Source organism: Gorilla gorilla, chromosome 7 (genome assembly GCF_029281585.2).
Source record: "Gorilla gorilla gorilla isolate KB3781 chromosome 7, NHGRI_mGorGor1-v2.1_pri, whole genome shotgun sequence".
Classification (NCBI taxonomy): Eukaryota; Metazoa; Chordata; class Mammalia; order Primates; family Hominidae; genus Gorilla; species Gorilla gorilla.
Window position 1 is genome coordinate 115230844 of NC_073231.2, and position 19824 is coordinate 115250667.

The 19824-nt window shown below is 34.2% G+C and overlaps 1 protein-coding gene across 1 annotated transcript in view; it reads left to right on the forward strand.

The window, feature by feature from the left end:
- Positions 1-19824, forward strand: part of PKHD1L1 (PKHD1 like 1) — a 171545-nt gene that overhangs the window by 51647 nt on the left and 100074 nt on the right. Inside the window, exons 22-28 of the mRNA XM_063709440.1 lie at positions 5528-5691; positions 6950-7122; positions 11508-11655; positions 13421-13575; positions 15747-15869; positions 16339-16444; positions 19540-19650. Coding sequence (XP_063565510.1) covers positions 5528-5691; positions 6950-7122; positions 11508-11655; positions 13421-13575; positions 15747-15869; positions 16339-16444; positions 19540-19650 — 980 coding nt within the window. The remainder of the gene's footprint in view (positions 1-5527; positions 5692-6949; positions 7123-11507; positions 11656-13420; positions 13576-15746; positions 15870-16338; positions 16445-19539; positions 19651-19824) is intronic.

A 19824-nucleotide genomic window follows, 5' to 3' on the forward strand; every position in this document is an offset into this window, starting at 1 on the left:
ACACTATGAATTTGAAAATTACATTATACCATGGTATATAAACTACAAAGATAAGACAAATCCATTTCTTGGGGTTTTTTGTTTTGGTCTGTTTGGGGAGATGAGGGCAAATCACGTGCACAATGGATGTAAATGGCAGTTTTCCTATCCTACACATGTACATCCAACAGAAATAGTCATGTTTTAAAGAAATCTCTAGATTATGAAAATAACAATTGGTAATGACATAGTCACCCATAACCATAAAAAAACAAAACAATGGTAAACTTTAGAATTTAAATTCTGTATTACTTAATCTAATAATGTTCCTAGTTATGCTGGAAGGTAGAAAGAGACAGGCTTATCACAATATAGTCATTATAGTTTGATCACTGAAAAAAAAGGAAGTAGAGAGATTTTGAAATAATGCTTGCTGTGCCAAAAGTTAGGCACAAAGAAATGCAAATAGAGAAACATAAAGGAAGAAACAAAATAAACCTAGAGAAGCTATTTAATGACTACAACTGTCATGCCTTTAAACACAATTTAGTTCTACATAATTATTTTTTGGGTTTTATTAATTTTTATATCTTCTGAAATTTATGTCAGTTGTGACTGCATTTTCATACAGAGTACATACAAAAATTTCATTTATGGTATTTCATTTACAACAGAAGCAATAGTGAAGACATACACAGAGACACATACCTTTCTATTTTATACAGTACTCCCCATAAATTATTGTTGTTTATTAAAGTATAATTTACATAAAGTAAAATTCACTCTTTTTAAGTGCACAGTTTAGTGAGTTTTAACACATGTATACAGTCACGTAACCATCACTCCACTGAAGACATAGAACATTTTCTCTCTACAATTGTAGAAGTTTTTCTTTCATATAAAGTTTTTCTCATAAAAATAACCATGGTGGGATCTCCATATCTTGAAAATATTCCTTTTTTTTTTTTGGTTTTTCTTCTGTTACAGCTACATCACAATTTTTATTTTATATGGGTCTATACAGTTTATATGATACTTTAATACATGCCATGTAAGTTTCCATCATTTTATAAGATATGGAGAGCATTATTCTATTATAATAAGACACAGAGAGCACTATTTTCTTCCCATCATAGAATAGAACTCTGTAACTCAGAACTGCCATGTGTAGAACAAGCAAGAGGGAGAACCAGCTTCTCCTCTTGACACCCAGACAGAGGGAGTGAGAAAATGATCCAAAGTTGGAAATAGAACCAAATGTTGACCATAAACCAAACAAAGACAAGAAATAAAAACAGGCAAGATGTTAATGGAGAGTAGTGTAGTTAGATGGGAAGAAAGGGCAGTCTTGATGGAAGAATAAGTTTCTTGATGCAAAAGCTGCTGCTCAAATCTGCAATTTCAATTGTCCTGTTTTCTACATCATCCCAACATTATTATTATTATTATTATTATTATTATTATTATTATTATTATTTTTGAGACAGGGTCTGATTCTGTCACTGTGGCTGGAGTGCTGTGGGACCATCACAGTTCACTGCAGCCTTCACCTTCTGGGCTCAAGTGATCCTCCCACCCCAGCCTCCCCCCACAAGTAGCTGGGACTGCAGGTGTGCACTACCACGCCCAGCTAATTTTTTTGTTTTTGTAGAGATTGGGTCTTGCCATGTTGCCACAGCTGGTCTTGAACTCCTAGGCTCAAGCAATCCTCCTGCCTAGGCCTCCCTCCCAAAGTCCTGGGATTACAGGCATGAGACACCATGCCTGGCCCCCAACACTATTTTCAAAATGCATCAGCCAGTTCCCAATTCATAACTTTAGAAATTCATATACTCTAAAAATTGTTGACATATGTTGGACTGGAAAGGAAACCTTGTTTGTTAAAAGTTTTAAGAACTATCTTTTAGAGGACAAGAAGTATGAAGTGGGAGACAGCCAGGGTGTAGACCTGGAGGTGCTCCAGCAAAGCTAGGTCCCCGGACTCTACCAGGAGGAAATCAGTTGTGTTCACTGGGACAGTGGCAGAAAGGTGACAAAAGATGGGACCAGGCAGGTGGGTGGGAGCATATCAGAGTTATCCTTCCTGTGGAACTGGAATGATCTTAATTTAAAAAAAGGAGGGGGCTGGGCAACATGGCAACCATCTCTACAAAAAATAGAAAAATTAGCTGGGCATGGTGGTGCACACCTGTGGTCCCAGGTACTCAGGAGGCTGAAGTGGAGGATTGCTTGAGTCCGGGAGATCCAGGCTGCAGTGAGCCAAGATTGTGCCACTGCACTCCAGCCTGGGTGACAGAATGAGACCTTGTCTTAAAAAAAAAAAGGGTGTGTGTGTGTGTGTGTGTGTGTGTATGTGTGTGTGTAGGAAATCATAGTCTTCCGTTTTTAATATAAAACATCAACATCATATTTGAAGTATATATCTCTGGCATCAGATCCTGAGCATATGGACCTAATTCTCTTCAAATACTCTGATCAATCAATGGATAAAGTGAGGGCAACTGTAGACCAAGTTTAAATACAGGTGTCAGTATCTCTTTAGTTATGAGGTAGGAATCCACAGTCCAACAGGTGTTTGTCAGAGGGAAAATCTTTAATAAGGGCATTAAGCTTTTCAAAGGATTCTTCAGGAAACACAAAAGTCATGCTTCATATATTCCTTAGGTTCTTGAAATAAGCATTAAAAAGATAATGATTGATGTCTTGTCCCAAGTATAATATCTACACGTTTCCACAGAATGTAAAGAAAGAGAAATTCTTGTTTACACAAAGTTCATTAGATACTGAAGTGTGGTAGAACTTGAAGTGGACTTCAAAGAAGAGAGAGAGAAAAATGCCTGAAATCTATACTTGCTGTGGATGGTATTTGCACAGAACCATATGATTTTAATAATTAACAATATCAATTCTTCCAATCCATGAACACTGAATATATTTCCATTTATCTGTGTTGAGAGAGATATATTAGTATTGAAAAACATGTTGCATCCCCCAGTGCACAAATATATGCCTTTGAGGCCATTACATAGTTCAATCCTATGTATAAAATGGGACTGAAGCTAGCTCCTGGAATGAATGAAATGAGTGGGGAGAATGCTACCATTCCACAGAGGAATTATTGACTCAGAAGGGCACATCCTTTGTTGGCAGTCACATAGGCAGATGCAATACCAGAAGTCGAGCCAGCCCTGCCTCTGTTAGGTGGCAAGGAGCATGAAAAGTCCATAAGCAGAATGATTATGTACCACTGCTTCATGCCCAATTTGCTACAGTCCATCTTTATGAAGCAGAAATCCTTCTCAAAGGGACATCTGAAGGTACATTTTCAACAGGAAGGAATGATTGAATTAAACAGTGAAATAACAATTTTACTTTTGATGCCTATCGCCCTTATGCTATGCACTCCTCCACTGCCACAGGATTTTGGAACATTTTATTGATCCTTGTTCTTCTGTATCAATCAAGTCATCACTTACCATATCATTAAATAGTTCTCTTTTTAGCCTATAATTTGGGATGGCTGAAGGGAGGTGGGGATGGTTAATGGGTACAAAAAATAGCTAGAAAGAATGAATAAGACCTAGTATTTGATAGCACAACAGGGTGGCTAAAGTCAATAATAATTTAATAGTACATTTAAAAACAATTAAAATATAATTTGATTGTTTATAACAAAGGATAAAGGCTTGCGGGGATGGATACCCCATTTTACATGAAATGATTATTATGCATTGCATGGCTGTATCAAAACATCTCATGTACCCCACAAATATATACACCTAATATGTATCCACAAAAAAAACTAAATATTTTTTAAAAATTAAAAAATTTATCTACTGTGCACTAATTTCAAGATGTATTACATTTGATGGAGTTCATGGATTTTCTTTACCCTAAATGTTACAAGACCTTTTAACAAGAATATCATGATTGTTAAAAATAACAGCGTTCCCTTGATATTACCAGTCAAGACAAAATAAATTTATCTGCTTCTAACAGGTATTTCTTTTTTTCTTTTGAGATGGAGTCTCACTCTGTTGCCAAGGTTGGAGTGCAGTGGTGTGATCTCAGCTCACTGCAACCTCCACCTCCCAGGTTCAAGCAATTCTCCTGCCTCTGCCTCGGCCTCCTGAGTAGCTGGGATTACAGGCGCGTGCCACCCCGCCCAGCTAATTTTTTGTATTTTTAGTTAGAGATGGGGTTTCACCATGTTGGTCAGGCTGGTCTCGAGCTCCTGACCTCGTGATCCACCCACTTTGGCCTCCCAAAGCGCTGGGATTACAGGCGTGAGCCACCGCACCAGGTCTCTAACAAATATTTCTAGATCTGCTTTAATATAGGTCAGACAGTCCACCTGGATCAAGTAGATGTATTAGTATTTGTTATTTTCAGTACACTGTTAGTGTTAAAAGTGCCATTTCCCATCCCCCAAAATTGTTCTACAACCTTCCAAAAAGTGGTTTGTAGCTGTAAATCAAGTTTTAAAATCTAAAAACAGGCTGCCTTTCTCTTCAAAAAATGGAATTATTTAATCACAAAGGCACAGTGTACAGTTCAGTTTTGATATCATTTGCAGTCTCCTTTTCCCTTATAAAAGGTCCTGTTCAGTATGACAAATTTTCTAAGTTGTGGTTTTTAAATTTTTAGAATTGTATAATCAGTTGTACAATTCTATGCTGAGGCCCTAAGTACTTTTTTTTAATTTAAAGAGCACTTTAACTTAATGTTGTTTGCATACAATTTTCTAAAACTGATATGTGTAGTCTAATCTTTGATGAGCTAGAGGTGGATCCCATGATGAGTTTATGAACCCTGAAGAAAATGGGACTATAAGGTACCCAAACAAACTAGTCAGTTAATAACTACAGTGGTAGCTGATGAAAGATTATTGTTAAACTATATTTAATTATTTGAATGGAAATACTTATATATGTGTTACAAACTTATAGCTTTAATGCTTAACTGTAATTTATGGGATTCCAATGCAGTTATGATTTAATGGAAAATCTGAATCTGAGTTATACATTTAAAAGGTACTGTGCAACCATTTATATCTACAAATAACACCCTTCTAGCACTTAGAACAATGGACAATGCTACTCCAGGGAACTTTCCTGGAAGAGTTATAAAGTTCCAGTTTTGCTTCTTAGCAGCGGACTGAACTTACTGTTCTATGCCTGGTATTGTTCACGAAAATTGTTGACTCCATTCTTGTGTCTTGTTTTGTTAATGTGCTCTACACCAATGCCTGTGCTTCTTAGTTTCCTTACTAGTTGTTACACAATGTTATTTTACATTCCTATGGCTACTGCCAAGGCTACAAATAAAAGAAAGCCTATATTTGTATACAATGCTAAATCTTTTACTGCCAATGTAAGTTTCTGCCTGCTGTGCCTTGTTATGGCTGCTTTTCTGTGCTAATAAAGCTCCCCTGATGGTCTTCTTGTGGGAAAAAATATTTTACTCTATAAAATTTTAATGCTTTTAAAGTGTATTTGCTTAAACATTACCACTGATCTATACAACAAATTAATCAACCATATTTCAGCTGGACTTACACTTGCATAGACCTTCTGGATCTCGTAAGAACGAAATACACTGGGACAAATATTTCTCTTCAGAGGATTAGTTTACATAAAGCATCAGAATCACAGTCCTTCTATGTGGATGTAGTGTACATTGGACACACATCTACAATCTCAACATTGGATGGTACGTTGTATCATTTTATCTCTGCTTTAATCTAAATATAGTAAAATCTTACCATGGAAATTATTTTTATATTCTGCAGTATGGATAGAAACATTAATATCTAAATATTAATGAGTCACTCTTTTATCTGAATAATATTATGATTTTATTTTGTAATGAATAGTGCAAGGTGATTATTCCAAGGATAAATGAATCCTTAATGAAAACTTTCTCACAATAGCAAGAATTTGCCTTATAGTCCAGGATTTTGTTTATGGATAAATACACTATGTCAAACATTTTCTTTTTGCTTTGTTTTATTTTTGAGAAACCAACTACCATGAGAGAGATCTATTCCCAAAATGCAACTATTGACATTGACATCTGTCTACTAAGATTGACTTGAAACTTTCCATAGACTTAAGAGTGATAATTAATAATACTACAAATGAAACCTTCATTTCAGTAGTGTTTGCATTGTGTTTCTAGTCATGTTAATAGACATGACATTTATTAGATGTAATAATAATAAAAATTAAACTCTACGATCTTTTAAAAAATTAACCTAACTCCAAACAGTCACCTTAAAAGTGACTTTTCCCATTTTTGAGAGGAACATTAGAATCCTTTTCTTTGGAACTGCTTTCAAGTGCAAGGTGGTGAGTTAACTGATTCTTTTTTTTAATGTAAATGCTACTACTTCATTGTCACTCCTTTTGAATCTGCTGTCACCAGACCTACATTATGATTGGTAGAACATGTATAAGACAGATGGATTGTGCTGGGATAAATGTTGTCGTTCATTAAATGATATTCACTTAGCACCTACTATGTGTCAGGCATTGTGTCAAGTATAAGAAAAGAGCAATGAAGATGGCAATCTTTGTCCTGCCCTCATGAAGCACACATCCTAGTGAGCACCACATTTGGGGGATGTAGAACAGAACAAAGCTAACTAACCACAGAAGGCTGCAGGAAACCCAGGAATTGGTGGCCTTTAAATATTTGGTTTTTACTTGATAGGGTTCATATGTCAAAAGACATAGAGCTTCATAATATAAAAGTGAAAGTTTAGCAAGCTTCATAAACTACCTGCCTTCAGGTCTTCTTTCTAATACTTGATTTTAAATACTTCATGACAATGTTGATATTATTTGATGATTTTATTTTTAGCAACAGAAGCAATGCAATTTTATCTCCTCTCTATTAGGTTAATTTTACATGGCAAAAACCACAGTTACTTTTACACCAACCTAATATTTTTATTTATATTCTTTAGAAATGCCCAAGAGAAGACTTCCTGCATTAGCAAATAAAGGAATATTCTTAGAGCACTTTCAGGTGAATCAGACCAAAACAAATGGGCCAACTATGACAAACCAATATTCTGTTACCATGACTTCATACAATTGCAGTTACAATATACCCATGATGGCTGTGAGCTTTGGGCAGGTAAGCCTAGAATTTTGCATTAATTTTTATGTAGTGAATTTTATTTTTAATTTTTTTAAATAACCAACATACAGATGGAATATTTTAACAGGAAAAGACAACTAACTATTCTAAGGTTATATGAAGATTTGGAGTATGAAAATTGACTTTAAGTATTAAAAAAATTCTTACAGAAATACGTCTATGGGAAGGAAAACAGGGAGAAATATCCTTAAAAAACAAAGTCATATTTAAGTAGAGTTTTCTCTGTGGACGTTAAAGAAAAAATTATGGTCTCTTCCAATAAACATCCTTAAACAGATATTATTGAGAGAAAAATTGAGATTCTGCATTATGCTTTTTAATTGTTTTGTTATAAACACCATTTATTTTTGCTTGTATGAAAATTTATACAAGGGAAGAAAGAAGTGGTTTTTCATAATTCTAGAAGGACCTGAACAATTTTTTGTACATTTGTAATAAGATTAATATTAAATATTACAAATATAATGAAAAATTTAAAATTAAATTTCTATAAAAATATTCAATGAGTTAATATAATTTCCTACCACAAACCAAAAACAAGTATAATAAGCTCAAGATTAAAGATTAAATAATCATTAACCATTGTAATTGGATTAGAGCCTCACAGAAAATTTTTGCAAAGTAAACAATTTTATGATTAAAATTACTGAAAAATTATAAAAACTCCAAAAAAATTGCCTTTATCCCATCCTGGCCCAATGTTTTAGTCTTAATATCTTCAAGATTAGCATCTTACAAATGCTTTTCAGTGCTTTACTCTTAGCTCTATTAGAAAATATAATAACTGGCCGGGCGCGGTGGCTCACGCCTGTAATACCAGCACTTTGGGAGGCCGAGGCGGGCGGATCATGAGGTCAGAAGATCGAGACCATCCAGGCTAACATGGTGAAACCCCATCTCCACTAAAAAATACAAAAAAATTAGCCGGGCGTGGTAGCGGGGGCCTGTAGTCCCAGCTACTTCCCAGGCTGAGACAGGAGAATGGCGTGAACCCGGGAGGCGGAGCTTGCAGTGAGCGGAGATCGCGCCACTGCACTTCAGCCTGGGCGACAGAGAGAGACTCTGTCTCAAAAAAAAGAAAATATAATAACTAATTCAAGGCTCTGTATTCTCGAAGCATCTCTGTCAAAATTCTCCCATTTTTCAAGATTCCTCAATAAACTAATTGGTAACTGTAACCTCTATCTTTAATTATTTATCAAAGTTTACATTGAAGAATACAGGACTTAGATTTTTGTGACCTTTTAAAAAAATTCAAGTGATAGGTACATGTAATAATATGCACATATGTTAAATGTATAGATCAATAAATTGTTTTAAGAACTTTAACTTTGACATAATTGTAGATTCACATGCAGTTGTAAGAAATAGCACAGAACTATTTTTATGTCCTTTACCCATTTTCCCCCAATGATAATTTTTTTTTGTATAATATAGCATAATATCATAACCAGGAAATTGACATGATAAAATCCACTGACCTTATTCAGATTTTTCCAGTGTTGTGTGTTTGTGTGCGTGTTTGTGTAGTTCTTATACAATTTTATCATAGGTGTAGATTCATCTGACCACCACCAGAACAGTTCTATTATGAGCATCTCTTGTGCTACCTTTTTGTAGCCATGCTGTCACAGCCATCTCCCTCGTTCCATTCCTCCTGCACTCACTTATATATGGCAACCACAAATCCATTCTCTCAATAATTTTGTCGTTTCAAGAATGCTACAAAAATGGAATCAGATGTCATATAATCACACAAATACATAGCTTTTGGATACTGGCATTTTTTTAACTCAGCATAATTCCCTTGAGATCCATTCAAATTGTGTTGATCGATTTATTCATTTTAATTGCTGAGTATATTTACTGTTATGGATGTACCAGTTTGTTTACTCACCCGTTGAAGGACATTTGAGTTGTTTCTTGGTTTTGGCTATTATGAATTAAACCGCTATGAACATTCATCTATATAGGCTTTTGTGAGACATAAGTTTCCATTTTTTCTGGGTTAAATTCCCAACAGTGCAATTATAGGGTTGTATGGTAAGAACATGTATAGTTTTTAAAGAAACTACCATTTTTTTTCTGAAGTGGTTGTACCATTTTAGATTCCCACCAGCAGTGTACGATCCAGTTTCTGCACAATCTTGCCAGTGTTTGGTGATGTCACTATTTTTAATTTTAGGCGTTCTGGTAGGGTGTGTAACGATGGTTCATTTTCATTTTAATTGACATTCCCTAATGGCTAATGATGTTGAACATCTTTTTATGAACTTATTTGCCACCTACATATCTTCTACTGTGAAATGTCTAGGTATAATTCTTTTGTCAGATATGTGGTTTGCAAATATTTTCTCCTAGACTGTACCTCACCTTTTCATCTTCTTCATAAGGTCTTTGACAGAACAAAGTTTTAAAAATTTTATGAGGCCAAATTTATCACTTTTTTTTTCTTTTTTGAACGGTGCTTTTGGTTTCAAGTCTAAGAACTTACTTAGCTCTAGGTCCTGAGGATTTTTTTTTTCTAAAAATCCTATAGATTTACACTTTATATTTAAGGGCATGATCCATTTTGTGTTAATTTTTACATGTAAGATGTGATTTTTCGTTGAGGTTCATTTGTTTGCCTATGCCTCCAATTGTTTCAGCACCATTTATTGAAAAGACTATCTTTCTTCCATTTAATTACATTGGAACCTTTGTCAAAAATCATATTTGTGTGGGCATATTTCTGAGTTTTCTATTCTTTCCATTGGTGTATGTGTCAGTCCTTCCACCAATACCACATGTTCTTGACTATCGTATCTGAATAGTTAGACTTAACATTGAGTAGAGTGATTCTTCTCACTATTTTTCTTGTGCAAAATTGTTTTAGCTATTCTAGGTCCTGTGCCTTCCCATATAAATTTTAAAATAAGCTTATTTATGTCTACAAAAAAACTTTGCTGGTATTTTGACAATAATGACATTTAATCTATAGACTGTTTTGGAGAGAATTGACACCATTGTGATATTGAGTCTTCCAATCCATGAACACAGTATGTCTCTCCATTTATTTGTCTTCTTTGTGCTTTACCAGCATATTTAGGTCTTCATTTATTACATTTATCAGCATTTTGCAATTTTCAGTTCAGGTCTAGTACATGTTTTGTGAGATTTATAAACGTGTTTCATTTTCTTCGAGCAGTTGTAAATGGTCTTGTGTTTTTAAATTCGATTTCCACATGCTCGTTATTTGTATATAGAAATGTAATTGATTTTTGTGTCTTTATCTTGTACCTTATAACCTACTGAATTCAACACATTTTTACAAAGTAGATACACTCCTGTAATCACACCCAGATGAAGATAATCATTAGCTCCCCAAGTACCTTCCTTGAACCGCTCTTCTTTCTTAAACTCACTCCTCACCCCAATAACCACTCTTTTGACATCTACTACCCTGAATTATTTTCGATTGTTCTTAAACTTCATATCAATAGAATCATACAGTGTGTACTTCTTTGAATCTAGCTTCTTTCATTCAATTTTGTGAGATTCACATTGCATATACTGTAGTTTCATTCTCTTCGATTGCTGTACATTTTTCCATAGTATAAATATACCATAATTTATCCATTCTATTGAACAACTTTTGCATTATTTCCAGGTTGGGGCTATTATGAATATAGATGCTAGGAATATTCTTGCTTATGTCTTTTAGCACTAATGTTTATTCATTCTGTGGTCTAGAAGGCTTATCATTTTAAATTTTACAGTAGTAACAGATAACTATAAGGTATCAGAAACAGGAGAATGTAATTTTCACTATTAGGGTTACAATCTATGAATTTCTACAGCATGTGCTGCTTCTGTCAATTGATTAGCACTGAACATTAAACAAGTTTATTTTTTTAGCCTGGGTCAGCCACTGTATAAATCATAAATTTTCTTAAATTGTTGGTTAACTTTTCAAGACTCCATCTGCTATTTTTTAAAAAATCATTTTAGTTTTTTAATAGCCAAGACCACATCTCATGCTCCTTTGCCTCTCTGCAGTGATTAGCACTGTACCTTGAACAGAGTGCCTGCTCAATAAATATTTGTTCCTTGAGTGATGGAGGGTGCATTCTGAATTAATGAGGTATTACTGCAGTTTCAGCTGATTGCTGCACAGATGAATGAGTTGACTTTGGCCTCATTATTGCAGCGATATAGGTATGGCCTGTGTTGATTTATGTGACACTCCTTAATGTTCTGAAGAATCCTGAATACATGAGGCTCATTTATGTCATGTCACAGGATTGTACCATGATGAAATAGAAATCATGTAAGCCATTGTTAAGTTTAATCATTTTATCAATATTTATTTTGGAAATTAGATAATCACACATGAGACAGAGAACGAGTTTGTCTACAGAGGAAATAATTGGCCAGGCGAGTCAAAAATTCGTATTCAAAGAATTCAAGCTGCATCTCCACCTCTAAGTGGCAGCTTTGACATTCAAGCTTATGGACATATTCTTAAAGGTATATGAAAAAATTTTAAAATATTGGTGTATACGCACACACATATGTATAACATTATAAAGTGTTAAATGTTGTTTAACTTGAGAATTACTACTTATTGATACATACAAATATATTATTTATTTGATATAAAAGTATATATGTGATATATTAAAGTCACACATGCATATATATTAATATATACCATATTAGGGTCAATTAATAGCCAATCATAAAGGTGTTTCAAATCCTTCTTTTTAATAGATTAGGAAATACTTCACCAATCCAAAGCTAACATTATTTATTTTGATTGTTTTCCCTTAAAAATAATATTTTAAAAAGTCTGCAAAAATTTATAACAATTTTTTATAGCCATTTTTTAAAGGCAGTTGAAATTATGACTTTCATAAGTCAAAACTTTCTATAATACATGCATTTTAAAAAATAAGCATTCATTACCTACTGTGGTAGCCATAAACAATAACAATAATATTAAAATAGAAAAAATGAGAATTGGAATATGATTTTAAAAGTCATCTATAATTGAATTATCTAAGTCTGTCCTATTCAGTATGGTAGCCATGAGTCATATGTGGCTACTGAGCACTTAAAATGTGACTAGTGCCACATGTCAAAATATAACATTTGAATATAAGGGATTATATGCAATTTATTACTATTAAAATATTTTACCTGGTTTTGTTTTCTTTCTAAAATATAGCTACCAGAAAATATACAGTTATGTATCTGGTTCACATTATTTATCAGTTGTACAGGACTAATCTAGACAACTATAATAAACATTTTGGTGTACTCCTTTTTAGTAGTATTTCTCTTATAACTTACATAATTGAGAGTATGTCAGTAACATGAAGCTAAACTATTCAGGGCAAGTGACATTTTTATGTTTTTGTCACTGCTTTATCCACTACACTGGTGACATTCTCAAATGTTTGTTTCTCTTTTATATTCATGACTTATAGGTTATCGGTATTTTCAAAGACATACAAATTAACATTAAGTTATTAATTTAATCAAAATCGATTTTAAAAATAAAAGTATTTCTATATTAAAAGATCATTTTAACACTCAATATACTCTGACACTAAAAGGATTTTATTTTTAATATCGAAATGAATTGATATGAAAACATAGACTGATATTTGATATTTGTGAATTGATATTAAAAATATTTGGTCCAAGGCCTCAGTTTGAGGTACATTACTTATATAATTTTTAAAAATAATTATTTATTATTATTTTGAAATTGATAAAATTGCATATATTTTATTTCCAGGAAATATATAAATTCTTGGCATAAGTAGAATGCAAATTTTATTTTTACTACATGGGAGGGGGACATAGAGTTTGCAAGTGATAATACATAGTACACATTTCATGTGCTTTAAAGATGAAATTGGTTTGTGAATATATTTTATTTTATTATTATTTTTTTTTGAGACGGAGTCTCACTGTCACCAAGGCTGGAGTGCAGTGGCACGATCTTGGACACTACAACCTCCGCCTCCCGGGTTCAAGTGGTTCTCCTGCCTCAGCCTCCCGAGTAGCTGGGATTACAGGCACGCACCACCATGCCCAGCTAATTTTTGTATTTTTAGTAGAGATGGGGTTTTACCATGTTGGCCAGGCTGATCTCAAATGCCTGACCTCAGGTGACCCGCCCGCTTTGGCCTCCCAAAGTGCTGAGATTACAGGCGTGAGCCACCACATCCGGCCGGTTTGTGAATTGTGACTCCTGCTGTTTGCCACCCCTCTGTGAGTGCAGGCCTCCCCGCTGCTGTGTCAGCTGCAGATCTGCAGTTTGCACTCCAGAGTCTGGAGGGAATGGGAAGAATCTCAGTTACACGAGAGGGAACCTGTGCTGGCTACGCGTGGAACATCAAATGGAGAAGCACCTGTGGAAAGCAGAATCTTCTACAGGTTCCCTCATTTGGCTTGGCTTCTCTTTTCTTCTATGTGCTGTTTGCTTATTTGGACCCTGCCTTATTCCAAAAAGAACTGGAGGCTATGTTTATTATAAAAATGCAAACCATAAACTAAAATTTCTTTAAAAGGAAATTAAGGAGAAGGTTTTTTTCTAAATTAAGCTGATCCAGTGTTCTCTTTCATGGAGAATAGCTGTTGGTACTTTACTCCATATCCCACTTAGAAAAAGTCCAGAAATGTGTGTGTTAGAATCCCCTTGACAGGGGCAGGTGGAGCACAGTCAGGACCGGTCTCAGAACTAAACCGAACTAAATCCAGATGTATGCTAAGGGGGTCCCAAAGAGAATCAGCCTCACTATCATTCTACCACGAGAGCTGTATTTTGGGGCCTTGGATACTTTTGTGGTTATAAAGATGATTTTTCCAAGTTCATAAGGGAGTAACACCTTAGGCTGTCATCTAATTACCTTTCTTTAGTTAGAAGGAAGAAGAGAATGGGGGAAAGGAGTCAGGCCCAGAGTATGTGAAGGAGAGGAGTCTAGGGACTCAGATTGTCAAACATTAAAAAGATGATGCTTTCAGCCAGGCACAGTGGCTCATGCCTGTAATCCCAGCATTTTGGGAGGCTGAGGCAGGTGGATCACAGGAGTTCGAGATGAGCCTGACCAACATGGTGAAATCCTGTTTCTACTAAAAATACAAAATTAGCTGGACGTGGTAGTGCACGCCTGTAATCCCAGTTACCTGGGAGGCTGAGGCAGGAGAATCGCTTGAACCTGGGAGATGGAGATTGCAGTGAGCCGAGATTGTGCCATTGCCATTGCACTCCAGCCTGGGCAACAAGAGCAAAACTCTGTCTCAAAAAAAAAAAAAAATGCTTTCTGGTGGTGATGAGAGTGCAAGGAAATAGTTTCTTCTATGCAATGTTGGTGAGAATGAAAATTAGGACAACCTTTTGGGAAGATAACTTAGTAGTATCTTAACACAGAGACCTTATGATTCATCACTATCACTTATATAACTCTATTCTACTGAAATAATAAGATAAATGTGAAATGATATAGGCACAAAGGTAGTCACTGCAGCATTATTTGTAAAAGTAAAACCTAGAAACCTAAATCCCCATCAATAGCAGAAGGGTTGGTATAACTTTCACATTGAACACTATGCAGCCATGTGTAGACCCACATATATTTACCTGGAAAGAAATTCATGACATAAAGTGGAAAAAAATGCAGAACTCTACTTATGAAATCATTTGGGGAAGGAGAAGAAGTGGAGAAGATAAGGAAGTGGGGGCAAAAACAACTATGTAAACATAGAAAACAAGTCTGTATGGTTGTGCAAAATAGTAATAGTCATAAGGATATGGGGGTTATTTTTAAAAAAATACATGGCTGGGAACTGAAATTAGAGGACTCCACAATGAAGATAGGTCTAGTGACTGACCTCCTTTGGTGTCTCTGCTGGTGTCTGTGCATCTACTCTCTTCCATCTTTTCTAATCAGTCTCTTCTGCTTATTCATTGTTTCTGTTCCATATCATTTGGCTCACACATGGCCCAGCATGGAGACTCCTATCTCTTTGCTAGTCCCTGAATACATCAGAAGGTTGCCATATTTGCAGAGGAATTTTGTAAAGAACAAATTGTATATACTGATTTGACTTGGCTTTATTTTTACCATTGGAAGAACATATAATTCCAAAATTGGGTGAAAAACCAGGGTAAAGGTAAAAAAATGATACAAGGAAAAGTTGACTCTCAGATAGAAAGATGACTCAATTTTTCAATTATTTAAGAATAATTTATCAGTTATCACATTCAGAAAAAGCATAGGACATTTTGAGAAAATCAAGTTTAGTAGATTCATTTTCTTTAGATTATTTTTTACTTATAAAAATTCAAGTTAATTTTTATTTTAATTCAAGTTGTAATTGATGCAATGTATGATAATGCAATGGTCTTAATTTTTTTTCTTGGATAGGTTATGTTCATTTTTGAAGAGGCTCCTTTTATTTAAAAAAAGTGACTACAATGGTTTTCAATTTTATTTTACATCCTTTGACTTTTATTCACCTTTGCCTATGCTGAAATTTAAAATGAAAAACTAGTGTCGTCATATTTGTTATAACCTTTCTAGTAAAATAATTGTGTGTAAAAATAGATTAATGATTCCAACATTATTGGAGAAAAGGCTAATATGACAGTTACAAGGATAAAGGAAGGTGGCTTATTCAGACAACATGTACTTGGAGACCTACTTCGTACGCCCAGTCAACAGCCACAGGTATTTTTGAAACTTTTCTCATGATGCTTAATGTAATTTTAATAGTATAACTAGTTTGTAATATGTTAAAGACCTGGTGAAACAGGAGGTTTGACTTCTGTATTTCATGGGAACATTTGTCTTAATATTGATCAACTTGATAATATTATTTTATGATTTTTGGGAAAATTATCTTCCTTATGATAAAATAGTAGATTTTTTTAGCTCTACTATGCCAGAATTTGAAAACAGAGGAATCTTTCCTTCAATCTTTACAGCAGCCCTGTAAAGATGAAGAAATTAAAGTGAAAAGAGATTAGGTGACTTTCCCAAGGGCAAAAATGAATGAAATATCAAAGTACAAAAAATATAGACTAATTTCAGTAAATTAGCAAACCAACAAAATTCCATCACTTTTGTTAAAACCTATTCATATTCTACTGCTGCCTCTTTGCCCATGTTCTGTAGCTTCTTGTTTCTTTACTTGAAGGTTGAAGTCTACGTCAATGGAATTCCAGCTAAATGTTCAGGTGACTGTGGATTTACATGGGATTCCAACATTACTCCCCTAGTCTTGGCGACAAGCCCTTCTCAAGGTAACTTCCTGATTTTTAACCTATACTAGGGTGTGAAAGATAACCAGCAAAATGTAAACTCTGATAATGACTTTTAAAACTATGTTTCTACTAGTGTCACTAGCTAAAGCAAGCAAACAGTTCTACATTGTGAAAATTAAAAACCCCATCAGAGAAAAAAGCTATGGAAAGGGCACTAATTATTTATTTTTGAAAAAAAAATATTTCTTTTGAAGCTGAAATCTTACCTTTGAGGTAGAGGATTTACTAATCTTAAACTTCTCTAGTTTCACCAGTTAGACTCAGTCTCTAAAATTTCACTTGGACACTGAGGAACTTTTGTTCAACTGTACCAGCTAGGGTATTAAGTGGAGTCTTTTATTCTATGAGACCACTTTCTCTAGGAGAGTTAGTATTAAAAGGCTAGTAACAAGACATCTGCTGTTTCATAAAAGAATATAATCGTGTCCTAGATTTGAGAATAAGAGATATAAAAATTATTGCCAGGAACTCAATCTAAGGAACACATTATGCCATTTCTTCATAAATGGTATTATTGCTTCAAAAATGTGATTATGCTTTGTGTCTGAGCAACTAAGGACTGAAATAAAACAGCAAGAATAAGGATAGTAAGGGATGGCTTTTTTCAATGAGAAAAATAAACTCATATGCTATAGTTACATATTTAGTCTTGGTGGATAGTAGGAAAATTTGCCAACTAATTTTATATTGGTACCTCCCAAAAAATTATTAAAATTTTAAAAGTAGTGCATTTTTCTGTTGAAAGTGCATTTTGTCTTGTGTTCTTCAGACTTTTTAAAATAGTGATGATACTAACTTTGGGATAATTCATGTTACATGGGGTTAAAACTCTCAAGAATAAGGATTTGATGAACTTTAATTTGGTTACAGTCCTTTGGTATCCTTATGTTTATATCCACTCTTGCATTTTGTAATGAATTCCCACTTTTTTTTTTTTGAGACTGAGTCTTGCTGTCACCAGGCTGGAGTGCAGTAGTGCGATCTCAGCTCACTGCAACCTCCGCCTCCCGGGTTCAAGCAATTCTCCCACCTCAGCCTCCCAAGTAACTGAGACTACAGGTGCATACTACCACACTCAGATAATTTTTGTATTTTTAGTAAAGACAGAGTTTTACCATGTTGGCCAGGATGGTTGAATTCCCACCTTTACATGCACTTCCTGAAAAACTATTTGTTACCCAGTATAACAATCTGAATTGCCTTTTGCCACATTTGGATCATTTTTAAAATTGTGAAAATTTAAGCATAAAGAAAACTACAAAAATACATATATTTTTCACTGAAAATTAACAGCTGTTAGCATTGTGTCATATTTACTTCCAATCATCAATTTAAGAAAGAAATATTATAGGAACAGCTAAATTTCTCTTTAAGTACCATCCCTAGACCTAGACCCCTACATAACTCTCGAGGGGCAATCACAGTAATTAATTATTGTGTGTGTATTCTTCCATGACATTTTAAATACGTTTTGTATATAACACACACACACACACACACACACACACACACACACACACACACACGGTAATTTTGCCAGCTTTGTAAGCTTACAAATGAAATATTACAATGTAAATGTTATTTTGCATATTACTTTTGTCATTCAGAATTCATTTTGAGATATATTTATGTGGTTTTATGTACACCTAATCAGTCACCTTAAAGTATTTCATGAGTACACCAACTTACTAGTTGCTCTATTGGTGGACATTTAGATTGTTTACAAGTTTTCACTTTTACCAATAAGACTATATAGAACTTTCTTGGACAAACCTCCTATTGCATACGTGTTAGAGCTTCTTTAGAGTATATACCCAGACGTGGTATTACTGGATAACAATTGGTTGTATGAGTATTTGGTTTACTAGATGACCAAATTGCTCTCCCAAGTGGCTATACTACCAGCAAATATAATAGCAACATATCCCCTACATCCTTGCCAATATTGGAAATGATCGGCTTCCTAATTTTAACTATTCCGATGGATGAAAGTTAACACTTTTTAGAAATTTTTCTATTCCCTTATTAGTAATGTACATGATCATCTTCTCATATGTTAATTGGACATTCAGATGATTTCTTCTGCAAAGTGTTAGCATCCTTTTTCCCTTTTTTATTGAATTGTCTTTTTAAAATTTACTTGTAACCATTTACTATATTTTATGTTTACCAATCCTTTGCACATGGCTTCTCTCAGTATATTAGCTGTGCTTTGATTTAGTATCTTGTTTACAAAAACATTTAAGTCATTGATTTATTCTAGGTTATTTATTTATTCCATTATGGTCAACCCCATGACTTCGTGTATCATATTTGAGAAATCCATTTCTACCTCAAAGTCATCAAGATGTTTGATTATATTTACTTATAAAATTTTTGAGTTTTGTTTTCTGTTCTTAGCTATTTGAATCTATGTAGAATCTATATTGTGCATGGTGTTACGTAAGTAGGGTGATCATATATATATGATTTGTTATAGTTAGATATGTAATATCTATCTATATATCTATCTATCCATCTATAATTTGTTGATCAAACCTGGACACTTTTAAGAGGGAATGGAAGAACCTTAAGACGCTGGAACACAGGTGTAAACCAGAACTGTCCCAGGCACTTTGAGATGTGTATCACCATAAACAGAAGAATCTTATTTTCTTTTCAAATGGGAAGTGTCCGTACCACTAATTGCGTGGTTTATCCTTTCCTCATGAATTTGCAATGGCAAGTCCATCATATACTAAGTTACCATATAGAGATGTCTACTTAATTTCTTTGTTATGAGAATAATTTGTTTCTTTATCTTATGCCATATTTTCAATCAGATAGTTCTTTCCACTAGTCTCTGTCAACACACAGATTCAAAATATGAACAGATATAGAGTAATTCAATGGAAATAATGGAAATAAAATGCCATTGACAAATAAATGTGGATTTTTCTCCCTGCTCTCCTGTTAGGCTTATTGTTTATATCTTTTGAAGATAGACTTATTTTTATTTGAGAAATGTCTGATTTCATAACAACAGGTTTTATTTTTCTAACTTTAATATTGTTATTTAAATTGATCATTTTTAGGGTCCTATGAAGAAGGCACAATTCTAACCATAGTGGGTTCTGGATTTTCTCCTAGTTCAGCTGTAACAGTCTCAGTTGGACCAGTAGGTTGTTCTCTTCTTTCTGTGGATGGTAGGTCCTTTTAAAAACTATTAAGTCTAATTGTTATTCTCTAAGATAAAGTGGAATCAAAGGGCAGTATTACAATTATCTTGATCGTGTACAATTATCATGATCCAGTATTACAATTATCATGATCCCTATGGGGTCATGAAATTGGCAACCTGGTCTATATAATGCCTTATC